The sequence below is a fragment of the Leptosomus discolor genome, chromosome 2, assembly GCF_034619465.1.
Source record: "Leptosomus discolor isolate bLepDis1 chromosome 2, bLepDis1.hap2, whole genome shotgun sequence".
Classification (NCBI taxonomy): Eukaryota; Metazoa; Chordata; class Aves; order Leptosomiformes; family Leptosomidae; genus Leptosomus; species Leptosomus discolor.
This window is the reverse complement of record NC_141392.1, coordinates 7,857,336-7,873,623: the sequence shown is the minus strand read 5'-3', so window position 1 is coordinate 7,873,623 and position 16,288 is coordinate 7,857,336. Positions and strand designations below refer to the sequence as shown.

General features: G+C 43.5%; 1 protein-coding gene across 2 annotated transcripts in view; it reads right to left on the bottom strand.

Annotated features, from left to right (window-relative positions):
- THADA (THADA armadillo repeat containing) overlaps positions 1–12,978 on the bottom strand; it is a 164,248-nt gene extending 151,270 nt beyond the window's left edge. The window contains exons 1-13 of one of the 2 annotated variants that reach the window (XM_086460579.1): positions 12,903–12,978; positions 9,744–9,838; positions 9,209–9,339; positions 8,300–8,448; positions 8,111–8,143; positions 7,353–7,405; positions 6,189–6,375; positions 5,419–5,513; positions 4,895–5,115; positions 3,210–3,901; positions 2,396–2,547; positions 2,115–2,270; positions 810–932 (exon numbers count right to left, since the gene is read on the bottom strand). In XM_086460579.1, the coding sequence (XP_086316705.1) occupies positions 810–932; positions 2,115–2,270; positions 2,396–2,547; positions 3,210–3,901; positions 4,895–5,115; positions 5,419–5,513; positions 6,189–6,375; positions 7,353–7,405; positions 8,111–8,143; positions 8,300–8,448; positions 9,209–9,339; positions 9,744–9,838; positions 12,903–12,978 (2,163 nt within the window). Of the gene's footprint in view, positions 1–809; positions 933–2,114; positions 2,271–2,395; positions 2,567–3,201; positions 3,902–4,894; positions 5,116–5,418; positions 5,514–6,188; positions 6,376–7,352; positions 7,406–8,110; positions 8,144–8,299; positions 8,449–9,208; positions 9,340–9,743; positions 9,839–12,902 lie in introns of both variants that reach the window. The other variant, XM_086460580.1, reaches the window with a different exon arrangement.
- Positions 12,979–16,288: the final 3,310 nt, after the last annotated feature.

Below are 16,288 nucleotides of genomic sequence, written 5' to 3'. Positions count from 1 at the left end.
GAAGAATGGGAGGCCTACCTTCATAGTACTGACAAGTTCCTTGTTTCCTAGAGTACAGTGAAGGCTGGACAACAGTTTGGGTTTTTTTTTAAAAAAAAAGTTTCCCTTCCCCACTCCCACAAGAAGATGGCCATTGTATCAAAACCTTGAAAATTAGTTGAACAAGAAAAGCAGAACTCAAGACAAGATACAGTTTAACACAAAGAAACTGATTACGTGAGCCTTTGAATAGGAAAAGAGGACAAATACAAAAGAAGTCTTCATGCAGAAGCCTGCGTGCTGAAGCTCTGTCATTCATTCTCTCACCGATCATTCTGGAGAGCCAGAAAAAGGCCAAAGCTCAACAGATCTCTATTTCAAGCCCAAGTAACGCACGTAATTTAAAACTTGCTACTAGGCTGCCAGCAGCTGACAGGACGTTTACCTGAACATTTTAGTTTGGACTGGAGGTACATCTCCAGTCATTCCCCACTGACTGCTGTTTCAGTTCACATCACAGAACAATCCCTCAGAAAATAAACTTTATTGCCTTTGGACAAAATTAACCTTAAAGACACCCTCCAACTACTAGTGGGCACTCTGTTCATGGGACAACAACACGTTCAGTCAAAATTTACCTGCCTAAGTGCATACAGAGAGGACAAGGTCCTCAGCATTGCTTTGCTTTACAGGTTTCTTCCTGCTGCACTGCACTATTTCCTAACACAGGCACAGCCTAACGTACCCAGAGGTGTTCTCAAGAACAATGAGCTACCTTTCAGAAATGCTGTCCCACCTCTTATATCTGTATCTCTGGCAGTTTAACTTACTTTATATTGCTGCAAAATCCCCGAAGGATGACTTTTAGTTGAGTTTTCAAGTAACTCTTGCTCGGTTTTATTTTGCTCCAACTTATAAAGCACCTGGGAACTTTCTTGTATCCTACAAAATAACTTTTAAAACAAAAGCAAAACATAGGTAAGGCAAGAATCACGGACAGTTAAGTAAGGGAAGGGGGATTTCCAGCTTATTTTCCAGATCGTATTGCTTGTAATTGTTCAAAAGTTTGCATACAGTGTAACACAGAACAGATCCTTCTCTCTCTATGCCAAAACCAAGTTTTTTGCTCCCCATCTCTCTTGTGACCAACCTTTTCCCCCTCTCTCTGCACTTCCAACACCTTCTTCCATCTTCCTCCTTAAATTCATGCCTAGTCTTCTCCCACCAGCCCATTTTCTGTGGAACATATGTTCCTCTATAAAAAAAGCCCAATTAATGCATATAGGTTTTATAGCTTCAGTGTCTCTTACAGAGTTTGACTCACCTCAGGAGTGTGTCCCCCAGCTCTTTTATTACCCAACTAGTATTACTTCCTTTCTTATTACACTCCCTCTAACACATCTTTTCCATCTCATATTCCTCATTCTGCACCAGGCGAGAATGGAAAGAGATGAACTGCTCTTTTGTTCATGCCAAACCTATTCCCTCATTTTTACCCTGTCTCAAATCAGTTACTTTCTCCTTCCACACCGCCTTCTTTTGCCATTAACATCTTCCGAAACACTCCTCCTACGTACATGGTTTCCTCATTTTACCCATATTCTTCTACCATGACCTACACGTGACCTTGGTAACTTCCACAGTGTTGACAGACTCAGTCCCTGCAGACTGCAACAGCACAGCCACACGTCATGGTCTTCCCTTAATACTCCTCTACCTCGTTTTCCAAGTCACGTTGCTGAGGCTGACCGAGTGACTGTGAATTGGCCCAAGGTCCGGTAAGGCTACGTAAGCACACTCTTAGTCCGCAACAAAGGCAACACAAGGTTCATTGCTTGCTCTACGCGACCTCGCTTTGCTATCGGTGAAGTATGCACACGCTGACAGGTTAAGGAACACTCACTACCATTTACGATCAAGTTACTGTGCCTATCACCTCATTTTTTGCTTAAGCCATTCTTGCCTGCAGTGACTTATCACCACTTCGTTGGGTAATACATACAACATAGTCCTGGTCTTAGAGCTTCTGCTCTTTCAGATGAGCAACTGCAGAACATGCTCAGTAGAATTTTTTTTAAAATGCTATACAAGTAACATACCAGGCACATCACACACTGTTTATAGTTTGAAATTACCTTTCTCAGTAAAGAACCTATCTGTTGCCTTACTGAAGGAGACTGGCTGTTCAAGTTGTACATCAGAAAAAATTGAATTAGTTGCATTTCTTCCATAGACACAATTTCCGTGCTACGATGGGTTTCACAAAGTAATCCTAAAGCATCAATGCAGACCTGAAAGATATTTAGATGTTAACCACAAAAAGAGTTACAGGCACCTACTATACCTTGTAGATGCAGTATTTAGGATCGAAGCAATTCTTCTAACTTAAAGACACAAAAAAAAGCTGTCCTTTTACCTGATTGTGCTGATGAACTAGACCCTGTTTTATACATTCCGTGGATACAAGACCGTTGCTTATGATATTTGAAAGTTCCAGGTGTCCGTGAGCCCTGGCTGTTCTTAGGCATGCCATTAATGCTCCAAGAGCTCCCCTAGTACTGCGAGAGCCTACCGAAAATACAAACAAGTAATAATTATAGTTTGATTAACACCAACAACGTACTAATTGCAATGCTTGTCAGAAACTGCTGGTACTTCCCACATGTAACCTTTACCACCCTTTTACTTTTTACCCCATAAAACCCAAAAGACAGTGTCTGTCACAGGTTAAACTAGTTCTAAATCGCCTGGATCCCAAAAAGCTTCATCTTGAACGTGTCATATGAAAAAAGGACCTTGTGAAGTCTCACAAGCCTTTATTTTAGAATTACAATAAATTATGTCAAAAACTACAAGACAGTCATATCTCTCATATCCACATATTTGCAACAAAAAACAGTCTGTAAAGCCCTGTTACTGGACATATCTGTGTAAGAAATAATAGCAGAATACTAGGAAAAAATACTGATACGTAGCGAAGCTTGGCATGTAAAGAGAACAGTAAGGCATCCACAGTCAGAATACTAATGGTTTTGCTCATGGCATGAAGACACACTTATGATTACTATGAATTCCACCTTGAAATACTAACAGCAATAATAACCATTACAATTTTTTTTCCCAAATTCCAAGAATAATAATAATAGATCAGAAATCACATTTCTGAGTTGTTTTTTTTTTTTTCCTTTAAAAACCAATCATAATTCCAAAGACAATATTTATTTTCTTACCTAGATTAGCATCTGCAGAAGCCTGAAGAATTCTAATCATGTAGCTCAGACTGTCGGGACTACATTTGAGCAATTTTGGTAAATAGTAATCTATTATGTAAGTAGTTTGGTCATGGTTCCCTTCACACAGTATTACTAGAAGAGGAGAAACCCAGACGTCTTGCCACTGGTCAACCCAGGTGCTTTCGTGACAACTCAAAGAAAAATGGGCTTTGTGATTTGTAAACATGGTTTCCAGAAGATCACTGGCATAAGGTGCAAGAGACTGATCATTCATCACGCCCAAGATCTGTAGTGGAATTGTTCTGTCCAACTGCAGTACATTTTCAGTGCCCACACACTCCACGAGGCAGCCAAGAGAAGCGTATTTCCCTTTCACGTGCCATTCCAAGCTCAGTAAACGCTTTATCAGCCTTGCAAAGAATGGGTCTGATTTTTCACTGGATCCAGCAATGGTGGTTCGGTGTATCTGAAGAAGATTCTTGAATATCAATTTGGTTTGGTGTCTAACAGCATCCAGAGGGTGTTCCCAGTGCGTATAAATGTATTCCAGCAGTTTCCCAATTACATCCGAGTTCCCATTAAGTTTGATTTTTAGATTTGGGGAGCCTGAAACAAGGGCAGCCAGTGCTGAATTAGTCCAAATAGCAAGGATTCTAGACAAAGACGTCGCCATACTGGATTCTTTTAACCTTTTTAAAAAGAACAAACAAAAAAGTTCATTATTTGCAGTTGTCAATTTTTTTTAAAAGTCTATTTTTTATTTCAAAATAGTTATTCACCACATTAGTTTACCTCACACTGAAACAGGTAAGGAGACACTAACCATCCATTGAAGAAATGGAACTAACACAAAAAGGAGGTGATGAATTGGACGTTGCAAAGTGCAGGCTCAGTTACCTGACAGGCTGTTAACTGGTCACAGCTAAAACCCCTAAATATGGGGAAAAGAAACCTGAGAAGCCACTACACTTGCCATTTTAAAAACAAAAATAGAAATTAAATATCCACATGCTAATATTTGACCAGCATTATGTTATTGCATGCTTCTTGAAAATATAAGGAAAACTTTTCATTGCCATATAAACCCATAAAACCCAAGTACCGTACATGCAAAAAACAAAATCACAAAACTGACATCCAAGGCAGGAGCAAAGGCCGAACTGAAGACACATGTTAATCTCCTACCCAACAGGGCTGGTAGTCCATTGGAGACAAGCAGTCAATGCTTGCAACCAGAAGAAAAATCAAAACTCATCTTACTTCAAGTACTCCACTCGTAGGCACACTTTGTTTTCTTCTGTACTTAAAAGCATAGGAGGTGATGTCCTGACACTGAAGTTTATCTGTCTACGTAACAACTGATTCTGCCACACCTTACCATCAGGTAGTTGGTAAACTAATTCCACTTATGTTGGAAAAACAAAATTTCATTTTAGCATGCAAGAGGAAACTGTAACTTAGACCTATCTATGCAATATCAAGGCATTGTATTTTTCAAACTATAGCATTATTCTGAACATATTAAAAAGATTACACGGTTTGTAGCAGAAACCAGTATCAGCATACTGAACACACCAAAGAGATATTCCACCAGGACCATACAAGCTGTGCAAAAATACGAGTAAAAAGACCAACCCCCTCCTCCCAAACATGAAACAATACGAATCAAAACACAGCCTTACTCTGAACTCAGAGACAACAAGACTGATGCGATATCTAACAACAGTTTCTCTCCATTTTCACCCATGCTGCCATTCTTCCAGTCCAGCATGGCCAGTGCTCCATGGCAAAGACAGAGAAGGACCGAGTCAGGGAGCTGTTCTGTACACAGGGTCCCACAGTTACTCACAAACCACGCTGGCACACCTGCATCTTTCATCGAGCCAAGAAGCAAGTCACTGACCTGTAACAGCAAAACAACACCCGTTACGGAATCTCAGCAGAGGAGAAAAGCTATTCTGTGCACAACTGAGAATCTTAGGAGATCTGAACAGATTTCTTGTACGTTGTTCTTCTCAAATTCAAAACCCTAGTCTTATTATTTCACACAGCAAGGAGAGAATAAAGGATTTACACTCCACCAAAAGACGGATACAGAGGTCAGCAAGTCCTGCTATCAGTATCAGCAAAGCCTCTGAACGAGACTGGCAGCACTGCTTAAAGACACTGCGATATTTCACAGTCTTTAGCAAAGAAATACACTTACCAAGGAAGGTAATTCTTCAACTGGATCATACATAGCTTTAGTAAACAGAATAACAGCCAGTCCTGAGGTACTCTGAACAGTTTGCAGGAGCGTTGCTACACAGCAGAGAAAGATATTTTACATTAGAGTGCAGCAAACATTGTGTGCTACAACTATGCATCGTCAAAATTACAAAGATGGTACTGAATTTTCCTAGCCTACTTGTAGTTGTACAATTGCAAATCTGTAGTGTCCACCTGGACAGCAAGTACTAATGAATTTATACTCCACTGTAACAGGCAACTATTAATGCCTTTTAACAGAGAGAAAATACAGAACTGCCCAGTAAGACAAGGAGGACTGTGGCAGAGCCTACTGGCATTCGTATTAAATCCTACTGTACAGAAGTATCTGTATAAGAAGTAAACACAATTAGTTACAGTGTGTCAATAAATAGTTCTATCAGTATAATTCACACAGAGAAAACAATTTTTGGTAGGCACAGACATTCAGTGAGCCTCAAAAGCATTTCTGTTAGTTTCCAAATTATTAGTAATAGCATTTACCTTGTTTTTTTGGTAGTAGGACAAGTTAAACTGTACACTCCAAAACTACAATCTACAAATCATAGCTTGCCAAAAGACCAACTACAGCTCCCACTCCCATTAGTCTCAGCAGTTCAGTTTCCATTCAAGCTAAACTAAGTTTTTATACATACAGGTTGTGTTTACTACAAAGACAACAAGACTGACTTAACGAAAATATTTAGTTCTGAATGTTACTAAACTTACCGTCCATCAGGAAGTTTGTGGAGCTTTTCAGTAAACTACACATACTTTGCCAAACAAAAGATTCGTGGTGTTTCCAAAGACTTCCCTGGATATTTTCTTCTAATTTCTGTACAAGCATCATCGAAACTTTAATGGCTATCAGTAAATCATGCATCAACTGAGTCTGAACAATACGATTTCCATGATTCTTTCTGTGGAGAGGAAAAAAAAAAAAAAGAAAAAATAAGACATACATGGACAGAAAAAGGAAATGAAAACCATTCTTCACCGTGCCCAGAAAAACTACATTCTGTCAACTTCAGATAGAACTAATGGTAAAAACTAATTTATTGTTTAGGTTGACCAGCTATAACTACAGGAAAACAAGAAGCAGACTCAAGGGCCGTGTTTCAAAATGAAGTTAACAAACACAATGATAAATTCTACTACAGTTTCTGCAGGTTCCTGTGATAAACTTTCACTCATTTGATTCTGCCTAAGCAGAACTGAACTTTTCCAGTAACTTTCCAAAAAGACCAACACAACACAGTGCTGCTCTCTTCTCATTTTTAATTAGTTCCTCCATGTGCAAAGCTATTTCTACAATTCGACTTTCTTCCAGCACGAGGACAGACAACATGTAAGTTTTTAATGCACAAAACACTCCATTCAGCACCCTTCTCCTCTGGATACAGGATAGGAGAGCACAGTGAAGAGGCTTCACTTTATGCAGTGCTGGAAAATGTCAAGATATTAAATGATGGTTGATGTGACAGACTGAACAGAATACCAATACCGAATTAAACGCTCATGGGAGGCAGAAGAGCGTTACTCTACCTGAATTTTAATAAGCATATCTATCAATTAGTGTTCAGTCTCAATTCAGATAGCAAACCCACAACTCAAAGGCCTCCCTTAAAAGTAGTAGCTCTAACACAGTATCGGTGCCTTAAATGTTACCGCCTTTAATTTTCTTCCTCCTCTCTTATATCACCAAATTGCTAAAAAGAAAAGAACTCATCACCAGCTTCAGCAGCTTTTTTAAATTTAAAATATGTATCACTGTAAAATGACATTCCCATCTTTCATCAATGTACGGCTATCGAAGCGATATTCCAAACCGTACCAGATGATCTTAAGAGAGTGAAATAAAACCAAATAAAATACAGCTTATATTGAATTCACTTGCCTGTTTTCTTCCTCTATGTCCAGTAGTGACTTCTGCACAAACTGAAGAACTAGTGAAAATAATTATGGCATGAATTCATTTAAGAGAGACATAGAACAGAAAAATTCCAGCAAAGCAATTACACATACACATCACACCCAGACACAATGAACAGTTATCCATACAGTGGTGTTTCTTCCACTCCCTAATCAAACTGACATTTCAGTGCAGACCCAAAGAAACGAATCTAAAACAAAACCTCAAGCTGGTTTGCGACAACCTGGTACAAAACAAGAGTTTCCAACCCGCTCGGCCTAATCCTGTGAGGTATTGAGAGTTCTGGTTCCCCAATGAAAAGCTGGAATTACCAAGAGCTAAAGACAGAGCAGCAATAAAAGGTCCACAGGAAGCTGTGAACATTACCTGCATGCTGAGGTACAGTATGTCAATTTATCCCATATTACCAGCAGATCAGACTTCTGCCAAATTATTGCCAAAAAAATTCTTGCCACAGCAGGCCTGGGCTTGCTAGAGTCAAGTCTGGCTTTAACAGCTCAGTGTCACCACATCCGACTTCATCATCGGGCACGGACAGAGAATACCTCATGCAAAGTAGCATCAACTCCCCCAGCCCATTAAGAATCACTCACTGGTACCTTTTCAGATTTATACCTAGGGCTGCTTGCTTTATGGCTGCCTCCTGTTACCTCTTCAAACACAACCCTCCCCCCAATAATCTTCAGTGAAACTTACTGTACTATAAATATAACTTTACCTTCTTCAAACAGGTTCTTAACACTTGCTCTACCTAGAGGGAGAAAAAAAAAAGTTAACTATTGAATACCAGTCGATACCATCCATTTTACACAGAAAAAGTGTAACATCACTATTAGGTGCCACACCAAGATGTAAACCAACATTAAGCAAGTTAAAAAAAAAGACAACATATTCAATGTCATCGTACCTAAGCTGAAGTCCTCCATACAGGCAGCGAGGCTGTCCAGTACCTTCCTGTACAAATACACGTCTGTGGTTTTCAGTTCTTCCCGAAGGCAGCATACGAAGCTTTGTACAGCTACCGTCATAAACTGTTCAGGAAGACTGTTTAGTGAACTGCAACAGCAAGAAACAGCCCAATCAGTTCGCTCGTACGGAGGTGTTACATATCCACTTGACTAAAGTCAACGTCAGCTAAAACTCCAATCATAGATAGATGTTGCTTCCTGCACGAAAACACGTTCTGTTTTAAAATAAACACGGACATTCTAATGGTGCAGCTAGAAAACCTGTCAAAGCGGTGTAAAGCTCTAGCATGCAACCAAATACAGGATGGAAGCCCTGCATCTCTGTGGGACAACAAATGTTTTCAGACATAGAAATGAAGACAGCTAATGACTGGATCATCAAAATGTTAAGGTTGTAATACATTCACTGAAGAAACAGAACAATAATTTTGCAATAAAAAAAAATTAATTGCAATAAAAATAGGCACAAGAAACCACAGTTCAGTTATGATTCCTCTGAACAGCATTCTCTTGACATTGTTTTTTTTAACAGAAGTATTTTAAATTTCTACTCTAATACTGGATTTTAAAATTCAAAGTGCTAATTACCCCCAATGTTGTCTTTCCAGTAATGAAACAGATCAAAATAATGCTTCACTTTAAAGTTATTTAGCCAATGATATATTGTATTATTTATATCTAAGATTTTTAACTAAGAGAGAAAGAAAACCAATACATAGTCACATACTAGTAACTCAAATTTTCAGTAATTAAACTACAGCAGTTTGTAGCACAAAACAAATTAGTGACTTGAAGGTAAGGAGAGCATTTAAAAAAAAACAACAAAGGCTTCCTATTCAATTTTTTACCTTGCTAGTACTTTTTTCAAGGGATTCTTTGCACCCAGTGAAAAATACGTCTCTCCCAAAACATCCAAACAAGCTTTAACCATGGGATCACATGCAGAGTTTTGATCCATCTTCTGCACCAACGGCACAATCTATTATCAACAGAACACACGATCAACAAAAGCTCTGGATATACCCTCATCATTAAGAGACGCAGAATTCCCTCTCATCCAAGTACATGGTACAAAACTGTCCTCTCTCTACCTTATCCCATTGAGTTTCAGGTGCTGAACAACGTTCCAAGAACAGGTCTAGACAATAGGAAACTTGGTATCGCTTGCCTTCCATCATTTTCTGTAAGTGTAGCCCTTGCTAATGCACATACTAGAACTACATTTCTACCTAATGCATGCGCGGCCGTAACAACTGCTTTTTACCTGTTTCCAGGAATGTTTAAAACATTATAAAGTTTATTTTAGAATTGTATTTCCCATTGACAGTGCACGTGACACCCTGTCAGTTACCAAAACCCACACAGACAACGGTGAAGTCTTACTTGTTTGATACACTGGATCTGCTGGATGCCATCGCTCAGCTGCGCGCTGTGCAGAAGCAGAGACGCCAGGTTTTGCCCTTCAGCCTTTGAAAACCCTACACGTGGAAGAGTCCCTTTTTAGAAAGGAATTACAATAAGCAGTATAAACAATACATAATTTATAAGAAGAAATCACTGCTTAATTCTTACATTTTTTTCCTGTCCCAGTAAACCTACTGGTGGCACAATCCCTGAAGTCACCTTCCAACACCTTAACATCGTTTGTTGTTTTTTTTCCTAACTAATGAAAAAAATACAAGTTACACTGTAACATAATAGTAGGCCTCATCTTCAGTATGAAGACCAGTTTCACAAAATTAACAGCATGGTTGAAGCTGGAAGGCACCTCTGGAGGTGATCTGGTCCAACCCCACTGCTCAAGTAGGGTCACCTGGAGCAGGCTGCCCAGGACCACGGCCAGGCAGCTTTGGAATACCTCCAAGGACAGAGACTCCACAATTCCCTGGTAAACCTGTGCCAGTGCTCAGTCACCCTCACAGTAAAAAAGGGTTTCCTGATGTTCAGAGGTGTGGAGAAATGCTGGGCTTGTAAGGTCATTATGCCCCACACAGAGCAAGGACGAGAGCTGAGCAACTTGTTCATCTGGCAAAAAACAGCAAAAGGATGAGTGCTGGTATCTGCTTCTCCCTTCTACAAACCTCGCGAGGGGAGATAACACGGGGGATGGGAGTGCACCCTTAGTAAGTTTGCAGATGACACCAAGCTGGGTGGAAGTGTCAATCTGCTTGAGGGTAGGGAAGCTCTGCAGAGGGATCTGGATAGGCTGGATTGCTGGGCCAAGGCCAATTCCACGAGTTTCAATAAAGCCAAGTGCCGGGTCCTGCACTTCGGCCACAACAACCCCCAGCAGCGCTACAGGCTTGGGGAGGAGTGGCTGGAGAGCTGCCAGGCAGAGAGAGACCTGGGAGCGTTGACTGACAGGCGGCTGAACATGAGCCAGCAGTGTGCCCAGGTGGCCAAGGTGGCCAATGGCATCCTGGCCTGGATCAGGAACAGTGCTGCCAGCAGGAGCAGGGAGGTGATCATTGCCCTGTACTCGGCTTTGGTGAGGCCGCACCTCGAGTGCTGTGTCCAGTTTTGGGCCCCTCTCTACAAGAAGGACACTGAGGTGCTGCAGAGGGCACAGAGGCGGGCTGCCAAGCTGGTGAAGGGTTTGGAGCGTGTCTTGTATGAGGAATCGCTGAGGGATCTGGGGCTGTTTAGCCTGGAGAAGAGGAGGCTGAGGGGAGACCTTATTGCTCCCTACAACCACCTGAAAGGAGGTTGTGTCGAGGTGAGGGTTGGTCTGTTCTCCCTAGTAACAAGCGACAGAACAAGGGGAAATGGCCTTAAGCTGCACCAGGGGAGGTTCAGGCTGGATATTAAGAAGAATTTCTTCACTGAATGGGTTGTCAGGCATTGGAACAGCCTGCCCAGGGAGGTGGTGGAGTCACCATCCCTGGAGGTGTTTAAGAGACGGGTAGATGTTGTACTGAGGGACATGGTTTAGTGGTGTTGGCAGAGCTAGGACAAAGGTTGGACTCGATGACCTTGAAGGTCTCTCCCAACCAGAGCTGTTCTACCAGACTATGAACAGCTGAAAGAGGGAGCCTTGCAGAAGCAAGATGGCTCTGTTTTGGCTAAAGAGTGCAGAAAGACCATTTCAACAAAAAACTCTGAAGGCTACAATGCCCTGGAGTGAAACTTTTGCTTAATTACCTAGGAAATTAATATTACAGTTAACACCCCTGCTTAATTCTATACATATATGACTATGTCACTCAACTCTTCGCCTAAATCATGCTATACGTAGTCCGTGGGAGGGGAAACAAAAAATTAGAGAATAAAAAGAGGAGAATAAGGGGTAAAAATTGGGAGAAAGGGACTGAAGATCTAGAAGACATGGTCAACGGGCTGTGCTCCTCTTCCTTCACCCAAGATAGGGACACCTTCTTGGCAAGAATTGTGCCTTCACCCCAGCGAAGAATACCCGGGAAAACTTGGCCAGAGTTATTATAGTGCATTAGCGCTACTGCAGTACGTGCATTTATCAATGGCAATTCCACACCTGTTATATCTGTCGCTTTAATAAATGACCTGTATTTGCAACTTCGCGAATCCGCTTCAGTGAAAGTCCCTGAGAGGGCTCTGACAGGCAAACGTCACATCCTTACTCTCAACGCAACAAGAAGGAACCCCTTGTGTTTCAGTGTGTGCCCGTGCCTCTTGTCCTGTCACCGTTCAACACAGAAAAAAGCCTGGCCCTGTCTTCTTTACACCCTCCCTTCAGGTATTTCTTACACATTGGTAAGATCCCCCTGAGCCTTCTCTTCACCCGGCTGAAGAGTCACAGCTCTCTCACCCTCCCTGCACAGGAGAGACGCTCCAGGCCCTTCACCAGCTCAGTGGCCCTTTGCTGGATTCTCTCCAGTATGTCCATAGCTCTCTTGTACTGGGGAGCCCAGAACTGGATGTAGAACTCCAGGTGTGGCCTCACCAGCGCTGACTAGAAGGCAAGGAGCACCTCATAGTAACTTCAGCTTACAAATCTGGTACTACTTGTGTTCAGTTTGTTGGGTTTTTTTTAATACAGATCACTGGAAGTTGATAAAACGCACAAAAAATCCCAACCAACCACAAAATGAAAGAGCATTTGAACAGTATCTTTAAATCAAGTTAACAACAAAAAGTTTAAATACTGGGAAACACTTCACCATGACCTCCAGAGATCCCTTCCAATCTCAACCATTGTGTGATTCTTTGAAATTCAGTGTTATGTGACACCTTGAGGCCTGTACTTTGGGTAGCACTGAATTACGGGCCTGCAAGTGGGATCACAAGTAGGACCTTCTACCGCCTTCACACCAAGGATAAAAAAGCAAAGGCACAGTGTGCTCTAAAGAATTCTTTTAAACTCTGCCAAGGTAAGAAGTCATTGTCATTACAAAATAAAAACAAACCACAAAAGAGCAAACACACCCAAAACCCACAAAACAAAACAACCAGAAATAAAACATAACAAGAAATAGAAACACAGATCAATTTCAGTAGCTACTCAAACTGTCCTACTAACAGAAAATGAAATTACACAACATTTCAGAGGAAAAACATCCCACTTACTCTGAAGTTTTTCAAGCTGACGATGATCAAGAAAGAAGGCATCTACCTGAATTTCCTTCTTCTTCTTTAAAACCATTTTAGCTGATTAAGAGATACCTGCTCAAAAAAACCACAAACCAAACAAAAAAAAAAGGTCACATTTTTTTAAAAGCATAACTACAAACACTTCCTATGATAATGGTCTTCACTGTCCTGAAATAATATTTATTGTATCATCTATACAATTTTTTTCCCCTGAGATAATAGCTTTCTTTAATTTTATCAACTTCAACTATTTCAAGTGTTTTGTCCAAAATTCACCCAGACTTCATGTCACAAATGGAAGTCATAGAAAATGGGATTTGCTGGACGAATGACTTTCCCGCTGGAGTTTTCACTGCACTTTCATGTAGTCTGTGCCATGCCCCTGGATCACAGTTGGAAAATATCACACAGAATCATGGGAACAAAACCTCTGTTGCTCTCTTACAGTTCAAAACTCCTTCAACTTGTATTAATATAAAGTTAGAACTGCGTAGCAAAGAAGTTTTGTCTCTTTAAAACATACCAACCAGTTCTGCATTTGCTATAATGAATGTTACAAATAGCAATTTATTTTTCTTCTTTAAGGTAAAGGCAGTTTAACTGCGCTACAGTTTCACTGACTTATGAGCTCGTTGTCACGGAACAGCTGAGGTCGGAAGGGACTCTGGAGGTCGCCTGGTCCAACCCCCTGCTCAAGCAGGGCCACCTGCAGCCACTTACCCAGGACCATGCCCAGGCGGCTTCTCAATGTTTCCGAGGACGGAGACTCCAGAGCCTCTCTGGACAACCTGTGCCTGAGCACTGGCACCCTCACAGTAAAAAAAGTGTTCCCTGATGCTCAGGGGGACCCTCCCGTGTTTCAGCCTGCGGCCACGGCCTCCCCTCCTGGCACTGGGCACCACTGAAAAGAGCCCGGCTCCATCTTCTTTGCACCCTCCCTGCATGTGTTTACATTCACTGATAAGATCCCCCGAGCTACCATCGAGTCCCAGTTGATAGTCATCAGAGAGCATAACTCCTATCCTCTTCCAAAACCAGGTGGCCTCAGCCCTTTTCCCCCAGGCAGCCGGCACAGGCGGGGGAACCAGCGCGGCAGCCCCCACCGCCCTCGGGCGGCCTCCGGCAGCCCAGAGCCCGCCTCACGGCGCCGCACGGGAAGGTGCCGCCGGGCCCCGCTGCCCTTCGAGTGCTTCGCGCTCCCCCCCGACCGACCGAGGCGGCTCGAATCACCCCGCTCCCCACAGCAGCTCCGCCGCCGGCTCAGGCGCAGCCCCCGGGGCCTACCCCCCGCGCCCCGGCGGCAGCGCGGGCCCGGCGCGCAGCGGGGCCTGGGGAGCGCCGGGGCCGCCGCCATGGAGGCCGCGGCGCGGCGGAGGGCGATAGCGGAGGGGAAGGGAAATGCCGGGACGCCCCTGCCCGCCCCCGCCCCTTACCCGAGGGGAAACTCACCCGCCGGCGCCGCTTCCCTTCCCGGTCTCCGCCGCCCCGCCTGCCCCACGTGCCGCCCGGAGGGAACCGGCGCCGCCCGCCGCCAACCACGGCGCGGGGGCCGCCCCCGGCGCGGCCCGGCACCCTGCGGCGGGCCCCGGCGCCGCCTCACGCCGGCAGCGGCCGGCCTGGTGCTGCCGGGCAGCCCCGGCAGGTGCCCGCCCGCCCGCCCGCCGCTGCCGCCGCCGAGGCTCTGCCGGTGCTGTCGCCGCTCGACCGCGCCGCGGAACGGCTGCCCGCTGCCGGCTGAGCGCCGTCCTCAGCGGCGGTGGCCGCAGCGGTAGGCGGGCTTCTCTGGAAAACACTTGTCTTACCTCAACGGTGAACCGAGGCGAGAGTCGCCGGCCTTTGTACGGCACGGCCGGCTGTCCAGGGCACTCTGAGCTTCGGGAAAGGTTGGTGGGAGCTTGGATGTACCTCCTGATGGCAATAGCTTGTGTTTCTCTCCGAGTAATTACACTCCCTCCCCAGCTCCTGAGTTTCCTCAGCAGTTTTAAATGGACGCTGCGTCTTTCGGAGCCTAATTTGTCCTGTCCTCTTGGTGTGGCACGGCGGCTGGCAGGCCTCCCTCCAGAGCCGGCTACGTTTTGGAGCCAGAGGAAGCAAACCCCAGTAAAGCACCCCGTGCGAATCAAGCTCCTCTAGTCATCAATCCTTTGCTCTTTCTTTCCCCTTTTCCCAAGGAGCAGAAAGAGGTTTGAATAAACACTTTGCAAAAATCCAATAAACTTCATTTGAAAAGCACCCTCCATGTGTTCATTTCCTCTTAACCACATCTCTTGATCCTTTACAACAATCCTTCATTTGTCAGCACTTCCACATTTTCTTAAACTGTAAAATGATGAACAGAACCCAGTTATTTTTTATACACATAAGCATTTCATTTTTAGCCAGAGCAGATTTCTTTTTTTTTTATGTTTTAAACATCTATGTCATGCGCCTTTGACAACCCTTCCAGGTCCCGTATGAATATAACGTAAGCAGCAAGTACGTCATGCGCAAACAATCGACTATCAAATGGGGATGGTCTTTCCCCAGTCCATGAGTTGTATCCAGCAAAGGGAAATCTTGCACTCTATGAAAATGGTCATTGCAAAAGTGGTTATTGTAAAATGCCAGCTCAATGTAGCAGTCATGCCTTCATGAAGATTTAAGAACAACATTTTGGTAAGGACAAGGGGGGAAATACAACAAAAACAGTTCCTTGTAACTTGACTTTCACCCAACAGTGATTTTCTCAGCAATCTAAAGCCACTAGAGTCCATGGAGTCTCCTCAGGGCTTTCAACAAAATTCTGGATCCCCCTTCAACACTGAAGTTTCACAGTAGCTTCTGACTCCTGACATGATAACGGCCAAAGGAATTGAGAAAAGGTTTAACCCCATCCAAACACATGGAAAATGATTTGAGTTTTTCTCTGTTGGTTGATTGATTTTCCCTCTGTTTCACGTTCAGCTGTTTCTAGGAAACTGACACGTTATTTGGCACTATGTGTCGCTGTGACCTACATAAAATGCTGGGCTATCTCCAGCTCGAAGAGAGATTGAACGCTCATGTGTGATTTAACCTTCCAGCCAAATCAGACAGCGCACCCTCGTTTAGTGTAAGCAAAGTCTCCACCAAGCTAAGCCAAGTCTCCAGTTCCTTGAGCTCAATTCAATACTTGCACATTTTGCATTCAGCATGATCCTCTTCCTACAGGTTCCCCACCATCAGCAGAACCCTTTTCAGGGTCCCAGCTCTATGTATTCCAGCCCACTTTCTGTAACAGTAGGGATAACTTTCCAGCAACCTTCTGCTTTCCAAACGAGCTTTACTCTCCCCAAGTTTTTCCAGTTAGAGGAAGCATCAATGTCAGGGAGCTGTCAGGTAAC